This window comes from Bombyx mandarina, chromosome 23 (assembly GCF_030267445.1).
Source record: "Bombyx mandarina strain Sakado chromosome 23, ASM3026744v2".
Taxonomy (NCBI): domain Eukaryota; kingdom Metazoa; phylum Arthropoda; class Insecta; order Lepidoptera; family Bombycidae; genus Bombyx; species Bombyx mandarina.
In genome coordinates, this window is record NC_143229.1 from 16122697 (window position 1) to 16146978 (window position 24282).

General features: G+C 38.9%; 2 protein-coding genes across 4 annotated transcripts in view; one reads left to right on the forward strand and one right to left on the reverse strand.

Moving 5' to 3' along the window:
* LOC114246567 (sodium/bile acid cotransporter 7) overlaps window positions 1–24282 on the forward strand; it is a 37233-nt gene that overhangs the window by 5203 nt on the left and 7748 nt on the right. The window contains exon 6 of one of the 3 annotated variants that reach the window (XM_028179148.2): window positions 798–3709. In XM_028179148.2, the coding sequence (XP_028034949.2) occupies window positions 798–922 (125 nt within the window). In that variant the 3' untranslated portion in view covers window positions 923–3709. Of the gene's footprint in view, window positions 1–797; window positions 3710–24282 lie in introns of those variants that run through there. The other 2 variants (XM_089737348.1, XM_028179147.2) reach the window with 2 other exon arrangements.
* The window catches only part of LOC114246548 (multidrug resistance protein homolog 49), a 53910-nt gene continuing 36342 nt past the window's right edge, over window positions 6715–24282 (reverse strand). The window contains exons 11-28 of the mRNA XM_089737347.1: window positions 22996–23145; window positions 22041–22099; window positions 21606–21740; window positions 21136–21248; window positions 20807–20910; window positions 19770–19934; window positions 18601–18783; window positions 18168–18258; window positions 17745–17857; window positions 16712–16841; window positions 15510–15702; window positions 14874–15036; window positions 13906–14100; window positions 12591–12694; window positions 11277–11382; window positions 10642–10788; window positions 9527–9635; window positions 6715–7038 (exon numbers count right to left, since the gene is read on the reverse strand). Of these exons, the coding sequence (XP_089593473.1) occupies window positions 6938–7038; window positions 9527–9635; window positions 10642–10788; window positions 11277–11382; window positions 12591–12694; window positions 13906–14100; window positions 14874–15036; window positions 15510–15702; window positions 16712–16841; window positions 17745–17857; window positions 18168–18258; window positions 18601–18783; window positions 19770–19934; window positions 20807–20910; window positions 21136–21248; window positions 21606–21740; window positions 22041–22099; window positions 22996–23145 (2361 nt within the window). The 3' untranslated portion in view covers window positions 6715–6937. The remainder of the gene's footprint in view (window positions 7039–9526; window positions 9636–10641; window positions 10789–11276; window positions 11383–12590; window positions 12695–13905; window positions 14101–14873; window positions 15037–15509; window positions 15703–16711; window positions 16842–17744; window positions 17858–18167; window positions 18259–18600; window positions 18784–19769; window positions 19935–20806; window positions 20911–21135; window positions 21249–21605; window positions 21741–22040; window positions 22100–22995; window positions 23146–24282) is intronic.

Here is a 24282-nt window from a genome sequence, read left to right on the forward strand (position 1 = left end):
CTGTTTTAATTTCAAGTCACCACAATGCACTAAATTATTATTAATGGTCTGGCATTGTATAATGCAACGTTTAAACGAAAAAAGATAAAACCACACGACAAAACTTGATAATTGCCTCAAACAAACAACAAATAAAAATAATACGTTTGACAGCTGGATATCTTACACAACAGCTACTTTTTCACACTAAAATACGGCAAAATCGAGTTGACGATTTGTATGCTCTTACACTATGCCGTTGAACAACAACATTTATTTGCCGGATTTTATTTTTGTTCACCATTCACTCTGCTATTCGCGTATTGTTATTCCTAGCGCAAGTATACGTGGAAAAACAACTATGGATTTACTCGAGATTAAAATCATGGAATAGGTTATTCCTCGTATAGTTACTCGAGTATAAATTTAAGTTTGGTCGAATCCACCCTAAGAATAAGTAAAAATTTGTCGTCGTTATTTTAAAATTGAAAATCATCATGTTTTATAGTATGAAGAGTGCGCTAGACTCTGTGAATTGATATCTTAACTTCACGTATTATCCTAAATTAAGATTCATTACATACAAATGGTTTCATACACGTTAGTAATAAAAAAATCTCATAGATGGCGCTGTATTAAAAAAAACACGGTATAACACTTCCCATCTCATTTTCTTCCACGTTATATCCTATGAATTTATGTGTCTGTCTCTTTATACTGTCGTTTTTTTGTTTCATCGACTTCCAAATCACAACGATGCTGAAGATGTCACTTTAAAAAGTCCAGTTGTTTGACAGTAACGTTTTGTTTCCTGTCAGCTTCGTGGAGATCGCAGTGCGCGATATCCGGGGCTTCGATGATGTTAGCTGCGTTACCCGCGCGAGCCCTCGTACTTGCTGTCATATCAGATGGCGAAAGGGCGTCTTCACCAGCGCCGGAATAACAAGTATATCTATACTAATATATAATAAATCTACAGTGGTTTCTACGGATGTTCCATTATAACTACTGAACCATGCTTCCGATAGACTCGAAACTTGGTATCCATGTAGAAAATACATGTACTTAATGGATAGGCTAATATTTATATGAGTGTTGGACTCCCTATACCAGTTGCGGGGGCGTTAATGATGAGAATCTTTGTGGGAGTGAGAAATAATAATGTTAATTTTAAATGCCCAGCGAAGCGGACGGGTACAGCTAGTATATAATAAATATATGTGGGATTGTAGGGCGAAACCTAGTGGATTTTAACTTTAAAATTTTAATTAAAAAAGAAAAGCACTTGTTACATCTTATTCTCAATCGATGACTGACATTGACATTTATTGAAAAACAAATCTGGTTTACCAGTGTAAACCAAATAAAACAAATACCGATTTTCCCACATACATGGTACATAATATATATAAACTTAAAATATATAGGTTTTTCACTGGAAATTCAATTTTATTAACTGATTCAATTTGTATCCGAAGGTTAGATTTTTTATTAATAATTCTTTTAAAATTAAAAAGAACAAAACACAAAGAATACATGTCAATAATTTAATAACTTCGAGTCATATTTTTTTTGTGTCAGCTTAGTTAATTTTAAAATATTAATAAATCAATACCTATTTTTGAATTTGAAATTTATAAAATTGAATTTTAATATTAAAAACCTATATATAAAGATATAATATGTTAGATACTATAAGATTGGTAGTACAAATTATCTAGGTTAATTTGAAAGAAATTCTTTCAGACAATCTCATGGCATAGTAAGTGAGTCGGTTACAAGAATATTACAAAATTGTATTAAAACAAATAAAGAGGCCTTCATTAGCTTTTTATTGACTAATGGTCCAATGCAATATTTAAAAATGTCACAAAAATAAGTCTATAGAACGTTTGTAAAGGGGTTTTAACTTTATCGGATCGTTAAGGCGCGTTTTAACAATGTGTAACACTTTTTGACATTCTTATAACGAGCTTATAAAGCTCTGATAACTCGTTGCGAACATGACCACGAATATTTAAGTAATAGAAATAAAAATAATAATAATATAGTGCATGTAATTTTATTTTAAATGCTGATGATTGAAAAATGGCCTTAAACACTATTACCTCAAGATTTAGATTCAATTGTGTGTTACATTTTTTTTAGTACACGTTTAAAAAAAAAAGGTTTTATTGATTAGCACGATTACCGAACCCGAAGGTTCCGAAGGTCCCGAAGGTCATGGGGCGACTTGAGGGGGTTGAGGCTGCGAAGCGCGCTATCAGCACTCTAGCACGCTGCCATGAAGTAATAATGTTACGCAGCTAAGACTAACGCCATCTATTGCCGAATAGCCGAAACGAATATCAAAGAAACTCGTAACTTTGAGAAAACTCGAGAAGTACAATGCCATCTATTGTCAGCGGAAACACGAAACTACTCGACTTGCCCAGAATGTTCTTGATAAATCAAGGGATGTCGTCTCGACTATAAAAGCGATGCAGAGGTGGCACGAGATACTCAGTAATCGGAACTACTCGAAGCAAAACAGCGCACGGATCACTTGAAGCGAAGCGGAAGAAGTGAATTAAGGATTTTAAAGTGTTCTGTGAGAGTTCTAAGTGATAAATACAGTTTCAAGTTGTACTTTGCTGGAATATTTATTTATTTCGAACCCCAGCGCGTAACAATACATGCGCTATTCATATAGGTTAACATTTGTAATAATCTCGATTTTATAACAAGTAAATTATTAGTTAAGGACGACATCTCGAACCGAATTCCACATTCTAACTTGCCAACATTCATAACAAGTCGAGTACCTTCGACGTGTGTTTCAGCTATCTGACAATAGATAGCGGTGTACTCCTCGAGCGCTCTAGATGTTAATAGATCCTTCGAAATTCGTTCGGCTATTCGGCGATAGATGGCCTTATTCTTATCGGGGTAACAGTATGTGTATTCTTGTTTTTAATAAAAAGGTTACATTTGTGCTATTATTAAGTCGAAAGCCCTGAGCATAACGCTTTTTCGTTACGTGACGACTTCGTTAAATCTAATCTAATTTCAAAGTGTAGAACAAAATATGTTTTAATTTTTTTTTTTTAAAACAGACAACGAAAGAAAATGCCTTACCTTACTTCGTATTACTCGTTATAAAGTCGAACGGACTGTAAAATACTTTATTTTTATGTAATAAATAAATAAAAACCGTCCCATAAACTGAAGTAGCTTTTAATTTGAACTATTTTTGTGAAATATAAATCATAAGATACAAATAATATAATAATAATAACTTCGAAACCTAATAGTTGTAACTTTTTATCCACGACAAACGGAACGTGCTGGTGTTTGATTACGTAATGCGTGACGTCATTAGTGGCTAATCGTTGCCTCCGCTTATGTTCTACAATCAACTCTTATGTTTTTGTTACAAGTTTGCGATGTTCCTATCAAATTGAAATGAAAAGCATATTTCTTTTTACCATTCTAAAAAAAGAACTATTCTTTTCTAAAAATGCTATATTTTGACTTATTGTAACCTTATCATAAAATACAAAAATAGTTTTACAACCAAAGAGGTAATACTAAGTATTCCTATAACAGTTTTAGCTACAAATGACGTCACTGCAGCACTGACGAAGGAATCCGGTATTGTATATCTGAATATGTCTCAAGCCAAGATTCATTCCATCGTTTTTAGCGAGTTAATTATTTAGATAAGATATTAAAATATTTTAAAACATAATTATTTCATTTTATTTATTAAATTTATAATAATTTCCAACAGGTTCCACCATTTAATCCTTATTAGTCCTCCCCGTAAAACGAGATTGAAGTCTGATTTGCATTAATACGGCTTTTTCCATCACGGATGTTCGTCACATTTTCGTCACACGTATATAGGACACTTCAATTAGAGCGGCGCCATTGTAGCGCGTGTAACATTTTCAAAGATGGCGCCGTTTTTTTTTTTTTCTTTAAACCGCCTGCAGTTAATTGCGTTTACAACTGCCATTGTTGTACATATTGTGGTAAATTGCTCGTAAAACGGATGGCCATTGGGGCCGAAAAGTTCTTGAGTGACGACCGCGTACTGAAAGCCGTAGCGTGGGTAGGTTTCCCACAAGATGAACTAACAACCAGGATGCAAGCAGCGCAGGACCGGTCTTTGTGGCGAGGCTTGGGGGAGGCCTATGTCCAGCAGTGGGCGTCTGCGGGCTGATAGAATACTGCCGTGAAGCAGTAATGCGTTTCGGTTTGAAGTAGGAGTGGGTGATATAAATCGTATATAGATTCAATATCTATATATTGCAGCAATACCGTTGAATCCGATATCGCCCCGCACGAAATCTATATATCGATATCAGCCGATACACGATATTGCTCGATGTGATGCGCATCGCCATATCGGACCGATTCGTGAATCGAAATCTATATTTCGATATCAGCCGATACACGATATTGCTCGATGTGATGCGCATCGGCATATCGTACCGATTCGTTAATATCAACAATATTCGTTTGGTTCGTATCGAATCGGCCAGAGTGAGTGAGCGCACGATAGGGATATCATGTGATGAATGAAACAGAAACAGGCATTATCCATACAATTGTAAACCTTATATTTAAGTCCATATGTCTGTAGATTATTCTTAGCGTATCAGCAGGATACAATTAAGGAAAGAAGTTTCAACTTTCGACCCTAACTTGAATGCAGTATAGCCTATTTGCATCGTTGAATTTAATTTCACGCGCTTTGACCTTGAATTTGAATTTTTGGACAAGTGTTTATAAATACTTAAAAGTTTTTTGTGTTTGCTTTTTAAAGTACACATTTTTCTATTTTTAGTTGAATCCAAATAATTGAGTTTATTTATTGTGTTCGTATTAAACTTTTGAAATCTACACTCTTTTGGTATATTTTGTAATTTTAAATTAAGACACAAAATACTAAAAACTGAAAATAATGTAGCCAGTCCTAAGCCTGGTAAAAGCATGAAGGAAAGTTTTTTTGATATTTTTATTTTCATGTTCTTTTTATTACTTTAAGATCATATTATAAATTGATATCAGAAAACCAACCGTATAACGTTGACTTAAATCTATATCTACTACGATATTATATCAGCGTATCGTTTCAAATCTCAAATATCATGAATCGAGAAAATCTACTAGCATCCATCAATATATAGATTCAGAAAATATATAGATTCAATATCCGATATTGATCCTCGATATATAGATACGATTCGATACGCGGCAAAACCGATATTACCCACTCCTAGTTTGAAGGGCGGGACAGCCGTTGTACTGTAAAAACTGAGACCTAAGTACGCATGTCTCGAGGTCCGTTTTCGTTGTAGATGTCTATGGGCTTCGGTAACCACTTAAAACCAGGTGGGCCGTGAGCTAGTCCACCCATCTAAGCAATAAAAAAAATATATAAAAAATAACTGCTAAACTAATATCACACCACTTGAGCTTTTGAGTTCCTAGTTTGCTGCTCATAGTTTTTAGACAGTTTTAATTTGTACCCCTGTGTAAGGGAGTTTTCCCTCACTTCTACACTCGATATGTGACCTGTATCACCTCGATATGAATGCGAGTTTTTTAACGTTCTCGATAGCGTAAAAGTTAACCCAAATTTGTATGGAGTTGGAAAGTTTGCCTACGTTTGCCGCTAGAAGCGCTGTTCCAACTGCGTACAAATTTCAGTTAACTTTTACGCTATCGAGAACGTTAAAGAACTCGCACTAAGCACAAGTGCACACTTTAAACTACGCTGCCGGAAGTAAGGTCCGAAGTTGACTCTTGTACCGATCCAGCACGAATAATACCAAAGCCTATTTAAAGTTCGTAACTTATGAGCCGAGAAGGATTGTAGAACGTATCTAAAATAAAATAAGTGTTTTTTTTATGTCCATTTTTATTAATAAAATTGAATTAAAACATTTCCTGCTACGCAGTGATAAATTACAAAGGCGATAAGATTTTTGAGATTTATTAAAATAGTTTATAGAAAATGAATGTCTCATGTCTCAATATCAAATGTCAAATGTCTCAATTCATTAATGTCACAACCTAATATTTATCCATATTAGCGTTTTAGATCAGCAAGTGATCCAAACGCCGCCATTAAAAATTCGTCAGTGTTTTTAACAATGCCATTAAAATAATATTAAGATGCGAAATATTAACACTCGAGAATAGACTCAAGCAAGATACGATATCAGACTAATTCTGATGCGCATAATACCGACCATATTAACCTAGTATTTAACCTATAACTTAAATGTACTTAATTTATCTAGAAAAAAAATCACAGTTGTCGATGTACTTATATTAAAATTACTAGTGTACAGTTAATTAATTTCCGAATTTAATACTAATTTTAAAGCTAAATAGGATCCTAAGGATAAGTATGAAAGTAATAAATTTATAAATTTTTAAGGTTACAGTTTAAAATTATTCATTAAAAATTTAAACTATGGCAAGAATAGAATGAATATAACCTAAAATGTCTCATTAAAAAAAATAGAGTTAATAAAACTATGAGACAGTAGCGAAGTCACTTTGATTCTCATTGTTAGCGTTATAAGTTATAGATATCACAATATTTTCGTAGCCAAATAGAAAAAAACTTGATGACTTTTAAATTCGTTTTTAGGTTAAATTTTTTCTTTTTAATAATACCGACTTTTTGGCGGGAACGCGAGGAGTGAAGTTGTGTGATTTGTTTTATTTTGACTATTTAGTGTTTCTTCAAGTTTAAATGTGTAATAACGGTGGTTTATTAACTGTTTAATATCTGTGAAAGTGCAGTGAAAACAATATTATGATGAGCAAGTTTTAAGGATATCGGATTTAATAAATTGATGTGTTACTGCTATATACTTTTCCAAATGTAGATTCAACTATAACAGCATTGTTATTACAACAATATTCTATTTAAATCTATTTATGACAGTCAATGTCACGCTTTCGCTTCCGAGGGTCCTTGCTGCTGCAATAATTCCCAGTAAAGTCCACGTTTTCGGACCAGCTCGTCATGTGATCCGCTTTCGGCTATGACTCCTGTGTAGAACAAAATAATATGTTTAAATATCGACTAGTCTCACGTGTAAGTAGTTTAGCATACGCGTGTATTTAAATATCTTTATGCTCTATGGTAGCTATGTTAGTAATAAGTTGACGGACTTTTTGGCGGGAACGCGAGGAGTAAAATTGTGTGATTTGTTTTATTTTGTCGATTTAGTGTTTCTTCAGGTTTAAATGTGTAATAACGGTGGTTTATTACTGTTTAATATCTGTGAAAGTGCACAAATGTCGGAAAATGAAACAAAGCTGCTGAAAGTAGCTTCACGGGATCCTCCAAAAAATCCACTGAAAAAATCTCAGTAAATGACCACCATTTTACTGAGATTATATTTCGTTCCATATCATCTCATCTCATTTCATTTAATTTCATCCCAGTTGATTAATGTCTTAAATGAACCATTTTCATTTCATTTTATTTCACTCCATATTATCATTTTTCATAAAAATAAGAACATAAATTAAAATAAGACATGACCTAAAGGTCTTCGTTACCAGGTCATAAAATCCTATAAAAAATAAAATAATGAGTCGACATTTTTTTTTTTTTTTTTTTTTCATTGTGTAGTTGTGTTATTTATCAAAGCCCACATACTTGAATGTTTATACTATAGGAACTTGATACGAGGTTGAAGTTTAATAAGTGTTGTAGTAGCCAATTAAAATAAGTAAGATTAACTTTATGTCTGAAGCAACGGGTTTTACGTAACAGGATCTGTGGTGACAGACTTTTTGGCGGGAACGTGAAGTGTCAACTTTGTGAGTTATTTTAATATTTTAATTCAGTGTTTTTTAGATTTTAATGCTTTTTAAGGCTTAGCATCTGTGAATGTGCACAAGTGTAGTTAAATAAAAACAATATCGATAGACGTGGCTTCTGGGGTAAATCAAATCAATCCTATAGACTCTCCGTAAAGGACAATGCCCATTTTATATGGGCGTTTGGGCCCCTAAAAAAAGTTGTCCTGTCATGATGGTTTTAACTTAATTTGATAGACAAAGAAATATCGTTTCATATTCAGAAAACGATTTTTATATTCTCACCCAGGTTTAAGAGAAATCTGTTTTTTTCTGCAGCTAAAATTAAGTTGTTAATTGTTTTCTTCGAAATCAATAATCGCTCTCATAATTATTTACAGTATTAAATAAGTTAATTGTGGTTAATGTTGCTAGAAATAAGCCTTTACGTACATTTTATTATTATTATATCCTCATAATAATAATAAAATGAAATGAAAATCCGGAAGCCGGCAACGATATTGTTGTTGTTGTTTTTAAATTCACCAATAAGCAGGCAAAGAGCGTAGCCTATACAGCCTAGTCTGTCGAAGTTATATATTTTTTATGTCAATAAAAAGCCGGTGTATCTCTTTTTATTGCTTTTTGGGAGTTTTGACGTCAACTCGACGAATACCACATTGACTGAGCATGAGCTTACACAGACCTTTTATACACAATATTACAAATACAAATAATACAAATTACACAATAAACTGTTAAAAAAACATTAAAATAAAAATTCAAGTGACGCTTCACTCGGGTTGCTGCCAAAACTCTCTGATCATATATAATAAGAATAGAGTAATGGTAGGCCATTGATATTTTTACTAATGGAATCATCAATATCTAAAAATATTAAATAATTCATGGTTTTAAGTAATAATTATTATTACAATAAATATTGAATTGAACAAAAATAAACTAAGAAGCCTGTGAATTATAAGCATTGGCTATTTTTTTTAATTTGTTGTTCAAGTCACAAACAACTCTTTCGTTTGACAGCATATATGTTTGCTATAAGGCTGTATGGGCTAAGCCCTTTGCCTATTGGCGAATTTAAAAACTATGGCATGGATAGTTTTGGGATGTTATCAATTAAGTAATTTATTTTTTTGGAAAACAATGCCAGGTTGAAAGAAATTTTGATACATAAACTAAACAACGTGAAAAAATAAGGCATAGTTTTTCAAGTACAAATAGTTTGACATAAAGTTGGCCCACTTTTGGGCATTGTCCTTTAAAACATTTCCTTAGAGATTTGACTTAATCTCATCTAACACCTAAGGTGTGCTATTTTGTCTCACTTCATCGAATACCAGTTCATTTCGTTGAATAAGTTTCGGCTGTATGGGTACGTTGAATAAGTTTCGTTCTCTTTGCCTGAACAATGGCCGACCATAAAAAAACCACAGATGAGCCGCGAACTCACACCATGCGGTACTCAAAGAATCTCTACCCAACTCTTTCTCTTTTATTTCCCTACTTATTCGCTGGTAGCATAAAGAGCTACTCCAGTTTCGCACGAGTAGGTGAGCTCACGGGCTCAACCTGAGATAATTCGCTAACACTGCTAGGGTAGCAAGAGCAGTGCTTCGCTGAATTTACCACCGGATCGAATTTGCGACCCACTGAGAAGATCCGGTGACAAACTCAGTGAGTAATCCATCTCGCTCTTTAGTTTACTCACCGTTCTCGACCACGCATATCGTGTGTGCATGTCTGATCGTAGCTAGTCGATGAGCTATTATAATTGTGGTTCGATCTTTAGCGGCGACTTCCAGAGCGCTTTGCACCACCTGTAACAAATAATACAATCTGAATTATCCCATTACTAATATATTTTTTTAATATTTTTTTTCATTTACTTCAGATTTGCATCCATATTACATTCATTAACAATAAAATTTCATATAGAATATCAAAATTAAATATAAATAATAACTTCATAATAGCAATAACTACAATTTCGGAATAAAATAAAAATAATAATTATTATAAAATAAAAAAAAATTATGTTAAAACTACCAAACTTAAAGGCTGGTTTGGATTCACAGTGCTCAACATGCTCATTAAATTAGAATATTTCAGAAACAATATCCGGCAACTTTTGTGGAACGAAGTGTAGCGGGTAATGATATAGAGTAACTCGTTTTGTTTGAGAAGAACAGAGCATCTTGTATAGATCACAGACATAACTAATATCATTTAATACATATAATCGTGTTTCCAGCCACAAAACTATAACTTCGGCTTTAAAATCATCAATTTTTGGTTAGTCGATACACTACGCACGTGAGATTGAAGTCACAATTTTAGCAAAACTGAACAACTGTACAGCCGTCATCCCCCCTAATAAAACCGGGAATGCCCGAATGACGGTACGGCAAATGAAGTCTTCGTGGCCTAAAGGATAAGAAGTCCGGTGCATTCGTATGTAGCGATGCATCGGCGTTCGAATCACGATTGACTTTCACAGCGAAAGAATAACATCGTGTAATGAAAATCGAAATCCGCAAAATTATAATTTGCGTAATTACTGGTGGTAGGGCGTCTTGTGAGTCCGCACGGGTAGGTACCACCGCCCTGCCTATTTCTGCCGTGTAGCAGTAATGCGTTTCGGTTTGAAGGGTGGGGCAGCCGTTGTAACTATACTGAGATCTTAGAACTTGTATCTCAAAGTGGGTGGCGCATTCACGTTGTAGATGTCCATGGGCTCCAGTAACCACTTAACACCAGGTGGGCTGTGAGCTCGTCCCCCCATCTAAGCAATAAAAAAAAATGTAAGTAATTACTTTTACCGACCTTTTCACTGGAAGCATCCAAGGCTGATGTGGCTTCGTCCAGTAGCAGAACCCTCGGGTTTCGTACCAAGGCCCTTGCGATTGCGATCCTCTGCTTCTGTCCCCCGGACAGAGCAGCTCCGCCTTGTCCCAGCTTCGTTTCGTAGCCCTAAATTAAAAAGCGCGTGTTTATTAGATCGCCCAACTGACATGAAACTTTTTCATTTCACCCACATGTATTTTTATATATGTATAAATAATAGGTTGTTCGGAAAGTAATTTCATTGTTTCCCGACAGAGGATTTGAATTTTTTTGCACCCAACTTGACATTTAAGCCGTATAATTTTTATATGCTTTGAGAGCTCATATAGCAAGGCTTGCGTGTGAAAAAATCCAGTTAATTCTACGCTAGTAGTTTTTGGTTGGTGCCCTTTTAAATATGGAGAGTGATAAGCAGCATTTTCAACATATCTTACTGTTTTACTACAGAAAGGGTAAAAATGCTGTTCAAGCCAAAAAGAAATTGATCGATGTATATGGAAAAGGTGTGTTGACAGTACGCCAGCACCAGAACTGGTTCGCTAAATTTCAATCCGGCAATTTTGATGTCGAAGATGCACCACGTTAAATTTATTAGAAAATATGCTTATGCTCACCAAAGGTAAGCCCGCCACAAAGCCGTGTACGTTCGCTTGTTTCGCAGCATCTATAATCTCTTCCAAGGTCACATCCCGTGAATTGTCTCCATATGCAATATTTTCCCTTAAAAAAAAAACAAGTTAATAAAGGTTAATTTGATCTTTTTGACGAGAGCGCGAGGGGCGAAACAATTTTGTTTTTTTTTATCCTACCTAATCTTTGGTAGCCTAAGGTGCTATTCCAACTTCACGCGGACCGGTAGGTGACCTCACGGGCTCAACCTGAGAGAATTGCTAACACTGGCCCTAGCAAAAGCAGTGCTTCGTTGAATTTACTAACGGATCGGAAACGCGACCCACTGAGCGAAGATCTGGCGACAACTCAGTGGGTTATGTCTATAGGGTAGTTCGCACGTCGAACTCTTCGTTGGAGATGACGAGTTCGAAAATGGGGGCGAAGCTATGTGTATTGGTTGTTTTTTTTTTTATAATTTACTAGCTGACCCGGCAGACTTCGTAGTGCCTCAATCGATAAATAAAAGACCGACGGGGGACACATCAAAGGAAAAACAAAATTGTTATTTTTATTTAATTCCGAGCATTTTCATGTTTATCTACCTTTTAAACCTTCTCTGGACTTCCACAAATAATTCAAGACCAAAATTAGCCAAATCGGTTCAGCCGTTCTCGAGTTTTAGCGAGACTAACGAACAGCAATTCATTTTTATATATAGAGATTGTTCCTTCAAACAATTACTTTCATATATTTTTAGTTATCTAGTTGTTACAAATTTTCAAGTTGATAGGATGTCTTCAATTCAGTGAGAATGAGGTTCAAAGATTCTGTTACGTACAAAAAAATATACTAAGGTAATTAAAGCATGTGTTAAAAAAAACACAATTCGATTACGGGTCATATATACATCGCTTAGTTGTCTAAGTTAAGAACATACGTTCCAAAACCCGGAGAATGTCATTTAACTGTTTGCCATCTATACTGGTGGTAGGCCGTCTTGTGAGTCCCCACGGGTAGGTAGCACCGCCCTGCCTATTTCTGCCGTGAAGCAGTAATGCGTTTCGGTTTGAAGGGCGGGCCAGCCGTCGTAACTATACTGAGACCTTCGAACTCATATCTCAAGGTGAGTGGCCGCATTTACGTTGTGGATGTCGATGGGCTCCGGTAACCACTTAACACCAGGTGGGCCGTGAGCTCGTCCACCTATCAAAGCAAAAAAACCTTGCGAATTTGGAGTTGTTTATTGAGTCAATTACCTTATTGAACGCTGGGACAGAACCCTTAGGAAGGTCGCGTCTGCTTAATGAATTAATTACCTGATTGATCGTTCGAAAAGCGCTGGTTCTTGTTGCACGAGTCCCAGGTTCGATCTTAGACTGGGCAGCGAAAGATCGCGCTTTATATCTCTCCCGTCTAGTTCCTGTCAACAAATACACAATCTAAGCACCAGGTGTTTAAGTCGAAAATATAAAAACCTATGTGTGATTTTTTTAATCCTACCTTCAATCGTTTATCTCGTCAATATATGTAAAGATAAATCAATGAAATAATTGTACCGTCATCAGCTCTTGATGGGTGTACACATTTTCAAGTTAATCGAATGTCTTAAAGTCGGCTAAAATGACACTCAAAGATTCCGTTATATCGAGAGGTTTTTGTTTTTTCTTTATTTAAGGAGATTATTCACCTAGTGAATATGCCACTCCATTGTGCAACAAAAGAGAGTAACAAAATAATTATATATAAAGAAACAAAGGAGACTGTTATCGCCTTTAAAGGCCCACCTAAACTATTTTATAAACTGACTTAGCCATTTCGGATTCCGGATTGCATATCGAGGGGTGAAAGGCCTATTTATTTGCTTTAATTATTTTAATTTAATAATTTGCTTTTATTTACTTTGCTTTAAGCGTCATTTCGTTTAATAAGCTACATTTATTTTTGTAATGAAAGGTCCGTTTTATTTTGTATTAGCATCAAGAATTCGATGTTTTTAATTGAGCTTCAATTATGTTTACTCCATTCAAATAGCCGAAGAAGTTTTTTTATGTTGTATTAATTAGTTCAAATTTTAAACTTTCTATTGCTCTCCTGCAAAGTTGCAAATGCTTCGCTTAATCTAAATATCCTTTCACCTGCCGATATATAGATATTTTTTTTAGCTTAAATGGGCGGACGTGTTTACGGCCCACCTCGAGTTAATTGTCGCTTCAGCCCATCTGCCGGTCACCGCTGTTCCCGATCTCCTTAACTACGTGGTAAGCAAGTTCGCGCAATACTGTTTAATTCTCTAACGCATTCTGTATGCACTGTCACCAATCTGATTTTTTGTAAACGAACAAACAAAGGTTTATTTCCTATGATTCTATATTAAGCTGACATACCTATTTGCTTTACAGTAAAAATTACATACTAATTAATCTTCTTATCAGCTACAAAAAACAAATACAAGTGCAATAACAAAACGCAAGAATCTGGAGCGAAAATTGCTTGATAGAAAAAAAGCAAAAAGCGCGGGTAGTCGTTAATCCGACTTCCCTCTCTTTCCAACGTCACAGCAAACAATTGCGTGCGAGCGGGATAGAAAACGAAGGCAGGTTTAAATAACGTAACGTAACGGCTTGTACTCACAACTTTGCCTTTAGTAGGGTCATAGCTCCTCATGATAAGGTGCATCAGAGTGGATTTCCCGCAGCCGCTGGCCCCGACGAGCGCTACAGTGCGCCCGGCCTTGAGCTGAAGGTTCAGGCCTCGCAGGACCGGCACTGAAGGTCGAGTTGGATAGTTGAAGTGTAAATCTGAGAAGTTAACCTCTCCCTTCGCGGTCTGGAACAAGTTTGTTAATGGTAAGGTTGGTATTGTTAATGGTATCTTACTGGTGGTAGGACCTCTTGTGAGTCCGCACGGGTAGGTATCACCAACCTGCCTATTTTTGCCGTGAAGCAGTAATGCGTTTCGGTTTGAAGGGTGGGGCAGCCGTTGTAACTAAACTGAGACCTCAGAACTCATATCTCAAGATGGGTGGCGGCATTTACGTTGTAGATGTCTATGGGCTCCAGTAATCACTTAACACAACACCAGGTAGGCTGTGAGCTCGTCCACCAATCCAAGCCATTTTTTTTTTTTTTTTTATACTTATAACGTGTATTACAAGGGCGGGCGTTCGGCAAGAAAAAAGTCGTTTCGTAATTCGTTTTGCTCTTTTAACCCTTTTAACGCTGAATTTATTTTAATTTTTTTTTCAGTTAACAAAGGATTTTAGAAAATAAAGTCCCTTAGAAAATAAAGTCTCCTAAAAATTATATCCAAGTCAACTATATCGAGGCAATCGTCCCTTCCTCATTTTCGAGAAAAACGAAATATCAAATTTGCCATTCAAGCTACTAACTCTGATCCGGGTCACTGACCATTAGATGAGCCGATCTGTGTGCTTTCTAACGTTCTCGATAGCGTAAAAGTTAACTAGTATGCATTTGAAACAGCGCCCCTAGCGGCAAACGTAGACAAACGTTCCAACTCCATACAAATTTGAGTTAACTTTTACGCTATCGAGAACGTTAAAAAGCTTGCACTAAGCACACTGATCCCACGTAACTTACCCATGCCGGTTCATCCTTCGCTGTTGGTTCAGTTACGATCTTCGGTTCCCTCGCTAGGGCATTAATGATCCTGGCCCCAGAGCGCTTGGCGGCGGCGAAGTTTGGCGCGAATGAGAGCGCTTCAGCCAGCATCCACGCTCCGTAGATCAGCGCCTCGGACACCCTAAGAATTAAATGGTTATTAATTTAACTATTTAGGCACGGTTTTCTTTCAGACACAGCCCACGGATTTTCTCGTCGGGTCGTCTGAGTGGATCGCGTTTCCGATCCGGTGGTAGATTCCGCGAAGCACTGCTCTTGGTAGGGTCCGTGTTAGCAACGACGTCAGGTTTGAGCCCCGTGAGCTTACCTACTCGTTTGATGAATCTAGCATGACACGTCAAGGTCACTAGAATGGGTAGGAAAAAATAAACCATAGTACATGGACAACAACATCGTGGATGCCGCCATCTTGAGATATAAGTTCTAAGGTCTCAGTATAGTTACAACGGCTTCCTTCAAACCGAAAAGCATTACCGCTTCACGGCAGAAATAGGCAGGTTGGTGGTACCTACTCGCGCGGACTCACAAGTCGTCCTACTCCACTACACGATATTAAAAGGTTTTTAATTGGTAACACTAAAGAATAAGTCTCACAGAATAGCGTATTCATAGTGCAGGCCTTCGGTTGCGATGAGATAGCCTCCGTAGGCTAACGACACGGCGTAACCGAGCGTAGGTGCGCACAGACACGCCCCGTACACCGCGCCCCGCATTGCGCCACTCCCCCCTCTACTGCCACCCCCCATCAGCGCGCGTTCGTACTTCTCCAAGACTGTCAGCTCCACACCTACCAGACAAACGGACTCCATTAAGAAAACTAAAAACTAATCTTAATTAACTTGAATTATGGGTGGACGAGCTCGCAGCCCACCTGTTAAGTGGTTACTGGAACCCATGGACATCTACAACGTAAATGCCACCATCCACCTTGAGATAGACCTAGTATGGTTACAACGGCTGCCCCGCCCTTCAAACCGAAACACATTACTGCTTCCTACCCGTGCGGACTCACAAGAGGTTCTACCGCCAGTAATTACGCAAATTATAATTTTGCGGGTTTGATTTTTATTAACTACACGATGTTATTCCTTCACCGTGTCATATCAATCAATATATGCAATGCTTTAAGTCAATAGCCCGAAACACATTGCTTCATTGCACAAGAACAAACGTAGACTATTAATGATTAAATACTAGATGATATGATTGATGTGTAGTAGTCGGAAACTAGTATAGTTCGAGGGGTGAAAGGCTTTACGCGACTTTTTGCAACTTTACAGGAGGGCCAATTAAAACATTTAAACATTTGAAAAAACATATTATAAGAAATAACTTCTTCAGCTATTTCAATGGGGTGAACGTAATTGAATAAATAAATAAATAATAAAAAAAAAATTAAAAAAAAAAAAAATAAAAAAAATCGAACCGTTGAAACTAATACCAAATCAAATGGACCTTTAATTACAAAGGTAAATATCGCGTATTAAGCGAATAAGCGAAATGTCGCTTAAACCAAATAGCCTTTCATCATTCGATATAATATTATGCATATTTACGACCGTTGCCTGCAAGAGACTAAGCCAAATACTCACTTTGACCCGATTAAATTGACACTCAGAATAAAAACCACACAACACTAGATGGGATGCGAGGCATTAAACCCGTTTGTAACAAATAAGAAAAAAAGTTATTCAACTGTGGAATATTCTCGAAATCATACTTCTCAAAATTCGGTAACTTTTTAATTATTTACTACGGCAACACCGAGTCTAATGTTAAAATTAATCAGTACTCACCCAGGCTCTGTACGGTGCGCACGTTCAGTACTGCTTCAGTGGCTACGCGTGAAGCGTGCTCTATCGCTTTCTTCTGTTTCTCTTCGGTGCGTTTGTTCACGTAGCCTTCGAGATAGATGGCGCCCATGACCTGTATTGTGTTTAATAGACGACATTGTTTGATTATTAGTAGAACTAAATTAAAATACCCAGTAGCAATACTGTCTATTTAAGGAGCCGCATTCGTCGTGATCGCTCCATGTCATTTCGGATCCTCCCGATCCACTAACGGTGATTCTGCGAAGCACGGCTCTTGCTAGGGTTCGTGTTAGCAACGTCGTCAGATTTGAGCCCCGTGAGCTCACCTACTAATTAAGGTTACGCTGAAATAGTACTTCTATCAGCCGTCATCTCAACACTCACTCCTCTCTCTCTCTCATATCGTCATTCACACACTCTATCCATGTCTCCTTCGGTCGACCTCTTCCCCCTCTACCTTGCACTACCATTTCCATACATCTCCTTGTCAACATATTAGAACTGCGATTGCTTAAAAACAAATTAGGACCTATGGAATTATTTTGGAAAGTGTCGCCATTTGTTATTTGTTGTATTCGAGAAGCTGCTGGTAACAAGCGAGGTATACGGAAGAAGGCCCAAAGGCAGAAGCCTAAACCGCTGGTCGGATCAGATACGCTAATAATATCGACACTTCTGTCCACGTTGCTATCCACACAGCCGAGGATAAGCAGGAGTGGCGCAGGATAATCCAGGAGTAAGTAATTAAATGTGGTCACAACCCTCAGTATAGATGATTACCCACGCAAGGTGGATAAGGAGGATTATTTGTCAATGGGAATGCCGAGAGCAAAGCCAAGTTGATGAGTACCAGCGTGGACGCCCTTCGAGGCCATGATCCTTAGTATTGAGGATTATCGACGTAAGGAGGAGAAGGAGGATTATTTGTCATTGCTGCTTATTATCATCGGCAATGTCGTGGGCCAAGCCGCTGTATGCCGAAGACTCTCAATTCCAGTTTGTAATGAGTACTCACACAAGGAACGCTTGTCAGGCTAACTAAAGTCATCTTCCACGAATATGCCATTGCCAGTCCGACACCGATCACCATCGTGCTCACGCCTTGGAGCACCGTCCCCAATTTGGTACCTGGAAAAGAAGTTTGTGAACACTTGTTTACTGGTGGTAGGACCTCATGTGAGTCCACACGGGTAGGTACCACCACCGCGCCTATTTCTGCCGTGAAGCAGTAATGCGTTTCGGCTTGAAGGGTGGGGGCAGCTGTTGTAACTATACTGAGACCTTACAACTTATATCTCATGGTGGGTGGCGCATTTAAGTTGTAAATGTCTATGGGCTCCAGTAACCACTTAACACCAGGTGGGCTGTGAGCTCGTCCACCCATCTAAGCAATAAAAAAAAAGATGATTCGCAGCTGAAGTGGTGATGTCGGCATTACCTGTGGCTCCTTGCACAGCGGCGCAGTCGGAGGAGAGTCTAGCGCAGAGAGCCCCGACAGCGTTAGCTTGCTCGTCAAACCAGCCTTGCTCCTGAAAACGAAGCAACATCTCTCAGAGGATCCTACATCATCACTGTTTACGTGCCAGAAAGTTTATTACTGGTGGTATAACCTCTTGTGAGTCCGCATGGGTAGGTACCACCACCCTGTCTATTTCTGCCGTGAAGCAGTAATGCGTTTCGGTTTGTTGTAACTATACTGGGACCTTAGAACTTATATCTCAAGGTGGATGTCGGCATTTACGTTGTAGATGTATATGGGCTTCATCAACCACTTAACACCAGGTAAGCTGTGAGCTTGTCACCCATCTAAACAATAGAAAAGGTCCATCAATACCAACTTCTCTTAGGGAAACATCTAACATCTAAAGTACCTGTTTCAAATAGTTCCTGAAACTGTGCTCTCTCAGTCTGTCGGTGAGCTTGGAGCCGGCCTTGCTCAGGAGCCACGCCTGGAGGAAGTTGACGATCCCGCAGGCGGCCGCGACTCCGGCGAAGAGTCCCGCATACAGCTGCGACTGCTCGAGGATCGCGTCCGTGTCATCAGAGGCGAACATCTACGGGAGAAGGGTTACAGTCAGACGCGCATGTGCAAAGAGAACGTTCTCGAAGCGAAAACGAATGTCCTAATGTGCGAAAAGCGCGGTCGGATTGGTCCGTCATGCGTCACACACCAACACGTCATGTTAAGTTCCAAACTCTCAAAAGAAAATTAGATCCAATTTGCAATAAAATCCCATCCTAACCCACAATATAGACAGGGTACGAATCCATATGGACATATTACTGGTGGTAGGACCTCTTGGTGCTGGAGACGAATGCTCCCAATACCGTGGACGGCCAAGAGGACAAATAAATCTATCCTGGATTAGCTTCGCATCCGAGTCAGGCCCTCAACAATCGGTTACCAGAGGATCCTCAGCTACTTCGGTCATATTGCCCGCCGACAGTCAGATAACTTGGACAAAGTGATTGTGACGGGTAAAGTAGAAGGAAAGAGACCCCGCGGCCGATTACCTAGCCGTTGGTGTGATCAAGTAACCGCTCTAACTGGGTTGCCAGTCGCAACCGTCATTCGAGCAGCTGAGGACCGGACGAGATGGAAACAGCTCACGAGACAGGCAACGGTCAAGTTTCAGGGACACGACCTTTAGCAATGAAGAAAGCGACGAAGAAGAGAGGACCTCTTGTGAGTCCGCGCGGGTAGGCACCATCGCCCTGCCTATTTCTAGCGTGAAGCAGTAATGCGTTTCGGTTTAAAGGGTGGGGTAGCCGTTGTAACTATACTTGAGACCTTAGAACTTATATCTCGAGGTGGGTGGCACATTTACGTCGATGTCTATGGGCTCCAGTAACCACTTAACACCAGGTGGGCCGTGAGTAATTGAGTATATTAAAATACATAAAATACAATGATTCAAGATATAAATTTAACGATGGCAATAATGATGTCGCATGAAGAAGGTGTCCATACTAAAAATCAACGAGAAGAGATAGAACCTCTATGCTTCGAATTAGTTAGGTACTAATGCAAAATACTCACCCCGTATAATTTGGAGAAGAGCAAAGCGAATATCGGCATCGTTGAACCGACCAAGAATGAGGCGACGCCACCGCCCATCAGCAGCGGCCACTCCGGAGCGTTCAGCTTCATCAGCGCCAAGCTGGACACCTCTGGGACTGATTCGTCTTCCGTCTCTTCCGGTTCCTTGAATACAGAAAGCTAATGAAGGATACCTGTCGATTGACGATCGCATGCAGCAGAGATGCGAATGTTGCGACGGATGTGTGGAGTAATGAGAATGGATAGAATACGGAATTAATATGTTAGGGGAAGTCTGAAAGTGGCAACTGTGACAGAGATGCTGAGAAGTGCGCGTTTGGGGTGGTATGGACATGTGATGAAACGAAATGAAAATGAGGTTGGTAAGAGAATGTTAACTATAAATGTGGAAAGATATAGAAGAAGAGGTAGACCTAAGAAGAAATTGATGGATTGCGTGAAAGACGATATGGCTAAGAGGGGAGTGAGCGAAGAAATGAAATATGATAGAGGAGTATGGAAGGAGAAAACATGTTGCGCCGACCGCAGGTGACTGGGAGAAGGGCAGGAGAATGATGATGATGACGAATGAAGATGTCTATCGAGAATGTTCAGTGTTGCGAATGAAAAAGAAGATTAACAAAACTTGCAAGTTTTAATTGATTATATGCTGTGGCGTCTAGAGTATCTCCACCCAATATAGTCTCAATGGTTCCATGAGGCGATTAAAGGAATTACCAAAGAATACGCAGCAACGTTCTCTTAGTATTGTACCAGTCTACCACGATTGGATGGTGAGTACCATCAGCCACAAACATGTTCTAATTTGAAGAGTGGTTCAGCTGTTGTGTCATTAGGACTTGGATCCCTTGTCAAAGCGAGTTGCGACGTATAGGCTGTAATACCTTAATACCAGGAGTTGGGCTGTGAGCTCATCTGCTCCCTTGGAAAAGCTGAGCATAAAGCTTAATCTAGTTAAAAGAAAACCCTCACGATATTTGCAAGATTTATTAAATTAAGCCCGTGAACTTGCTTACCACGTAGTTGAGGAGATCGGGCACAGCGTTGACCGGCAGATGAGCCGATGAGACAGACCTCAATCGGCGACTGCCCCGCACGAAGTGGTTCCGATTCATAGATTCTATAAATATTCAATTATGATCATATACTTATTATAGGTGATGAACTATGTATAGCGTGTTCTAAAAATTTATATTTTCTTTGATTACTCCGGATGAGACATCAACCTCATGCTTCAAAGTTGTATGGAGTGGTGTGAGCAAACAATTAGCAATAGCTAGGCTATGGACTCACACCATCCATCCATTTATAGAAATAAAAGATGACGTTAAATAATAAATATTACCTCGATGCATCGATTGTCTGCTGAAGGACCTTCGGAAACGACATTCTTCAACAGTCTCTAGCACCTCGTCGTCATCATCGTTTCCGGCCGCTGATAGCGTGGCTGCTATGCTCCTGGAAACCAGTAAATGGTTTAGATCAAACCCCTAAGTTACGATATTGTTAGTCTTTTGTAATCAAGTTCCAAGGTTCAAGCTCTTTCTGCGAACATATTAGAGACAGAGCTTTTTTATGGCTTAGATGGATGGACGAGATCTTGAGATATAAGTTCTAAGGTCTCAAGTATCGTTACAACGGCTACCCCACCCTTCAAAACGAAACGCATTACTGCTTCACGGCAGAAATAGGCGGGGTGGCGGTACCTATCCAAATCGTTTAACCTAAAGAGAAGTTTTAAGGTACACGACAATAAAAAAAAATCGAATTGTGAACCTCCTCATTTTGTAAATTAGCTTGAAAAAGTTAACGTACTTGCTAGTCAGATCTTCGTTGAGCAATTTCCAGTAATTCCCTTTTTTCTCTAGCAGTTCCGCGTGAGTTCCCTGCTCCAACACGGACCCTTGTTCGATGTAGACGATCTTTGAAGCATTTGCAATGGTCGATAGTCTGTAATTTGTGAACTTTTGTAATCAAGAATCGTCAGTGCCCTAAACAAATAACTTATAAGCGTTAGCAGTTTGATTTTTAATACCAATTCTTACATATTAGGCAGTTTTGTACACGTTTATGCTAATTTTGATATTTCTTGGAAAAACAAAAAAAAAAATTGTAGGTGCCTGCGGGATTCGAACACCGGTACAGTTGTATCGCTTGTTATAAGTACACATTGTTATCTTTTAGGCTAATCGTGGCCTGATTTCACCTAAGCCGGTTTATTGTTGTTGTTAAAAATGAATTCATCTGTACCTGTGCGAGACTACGAGGGTGGTGCGTCCTTTACTAGCTGCGTCCAGGGCTGCTTGGACCTGCAAAAAACAACAACCAATCAGAATACAAGTGGCTAATACAGTGGTTCTCAACCCTTTCGGTTCGGCGATGCGCTAACGTACTGTAGGGACACGTAAGCGCTTAAGCGTAAGTTTTGGATCACTACTGTAAATGTTGTTACCAATTGTGACTTCAGTAATAAAGAACTAATACACAGTAATGAAAACACCGTTTATTCCGTAAGATGGTACATGTGTTTACATAAAGACCGGCGCCGGGCAACTGGTGCAGTGTAATGCAATAACTGCATGCGTAAGCGCTTACGTGTCCCTACACGTACTGTAATGCCGGTAAGAGTAACGCCATCTAGAGATGGCACGCAGTCAGTTAGTAATCGGAACTACTCGAAGCGAAACAGCGAACGGATCACCTGAAGCGAAGCGTAAGAAGTGAATTGAGAATTGTTTGTTAAGTGTTTTAAGTGTTCTAAGTGTTGAATACAGTTTTAAGTTGTACTTTGGTGGAACATTTATTTATCCCGAACCCCAGCGCGTAACAGTGCTTACACGCAAACTTTTTGATGGTTAAAGTGAATGTCTATTACTGGCAGCCCAGTTAGGGTGGTTATTTAGTCAAAATGGCTCCAAATCAAATCAAATCAAATAAAAAAAAAATTCAACATAAATGAAAGTACATACTTGTTGAACGTCAAAAAGAACTACCGCCAATTCACAAAAACTAGCCTCCGTCCTGAGAAGAACTGGCAAGAAACTCAGCGGGCATTTTTTTTTCTAATTTTTTTTTAATATTAGATTTTTTTTTAATATTAATTTTTACAATGAGTTTTATAACGTAACAATTATTGCAATATTCCAATCCTCCAATAGCAACATCAAATCACATTCGCCATCAATCTCCCTGATCGTGTTCCTACCTGTTTCTCAGCAGCAGGGTCTAGCGCAGAAGTCGGCTCGTCCAATAGCAAGACAGCGGGACGTCTGACTATGGCACGTGCTATCGCGATTCTCTGCTTCTGTCCACCAGATAGGGCAGCGCCACGCTCTCCCAGCATGGTGTCATAGCCCTGGAGTAAAGGATTTGGTTATTGATGCAAAATCGATCCGTTACTTAGGAGAACCTTAAATACATTATTATTTAAGAAGTTGGTAACTTTTTTTTTCCTACCTTTTATAGTAACCTCGAGGAGTTATCCTAGATTCACAGAGCTAGTAGGTGAGCTCACGGGGCTCAAACCTGAAGACGTTGCTAACACGAACCCTAGCAAGAGCCGTGTTTCGCAGAATCTACCAATGGATCGGAAACGCGACTCACTGAGAAGATCCGGCGAGAAACTCAGTGGGCTGTGTCTGTGGGTTAATTTACTCGCCGAGCCCTTCGTCACAAGCGACGGGTTCGGCGAGAACGATGACCGGGTTGGTATCATTATTATCACCTTACACGAATTCCTCGCCTGATCCTCCTGACCGGTGGACCGAGGACTTGCGGCGATATGCTGGAGAATATTGGATTTGGAAGGCGGGGACCGTTCATTGTGGCGGATTATGGGAGAAGCCATTTTTTTTGGTTAGGAGGAAATCGCCGGACTTCCACCCTTCACTGGGGATGGCGGGCGGAGCATGTCAGAGTCGAACCGATTCAAACCTCCGGTCGCTCAACAACCAACCTCCAAACCTCGCATGAGACAGAACTCATGAAAAGGCAAAGGGGGGAAAGTGAAGCGTTCAGTGCAGAGCACATCTCTCCTATCACCATAATGGGAGAGGCCTACGTCCAGCAGTGGAGAGATACGGGCTGATGATGATGATGCTGACGAATTTTCTGAACTTGGGCGTGTTGTAAGTGCCATGGTCATACTTTGTTTGGGCCTATTACAAGCACAGGTAGACTGAATACTGAGGGATATTGGAGTGGACACATTTATTTGGCCTTATTCTAGTCAGTTTATTGGTGTATTCCCACTGGAATTCGATGCCTAACAGTCACTGGAACTCGTGAAATGTAAAAATCGTGGTAAGAACCCGTCAAATAATAGTATAATGCAGATAATCGCAAAAGTTTAAAACGATTCGAAACCAAATTGCCAATAATACAAGACATTTTCATAAAAAAGCAGATAAAAAAAACAACTAGCTCAGCTAGTGCATAGATTGGTGTATTTATTTGCGTATGTAGGTGAACAGGATCCTGGTGGTGAGTTATT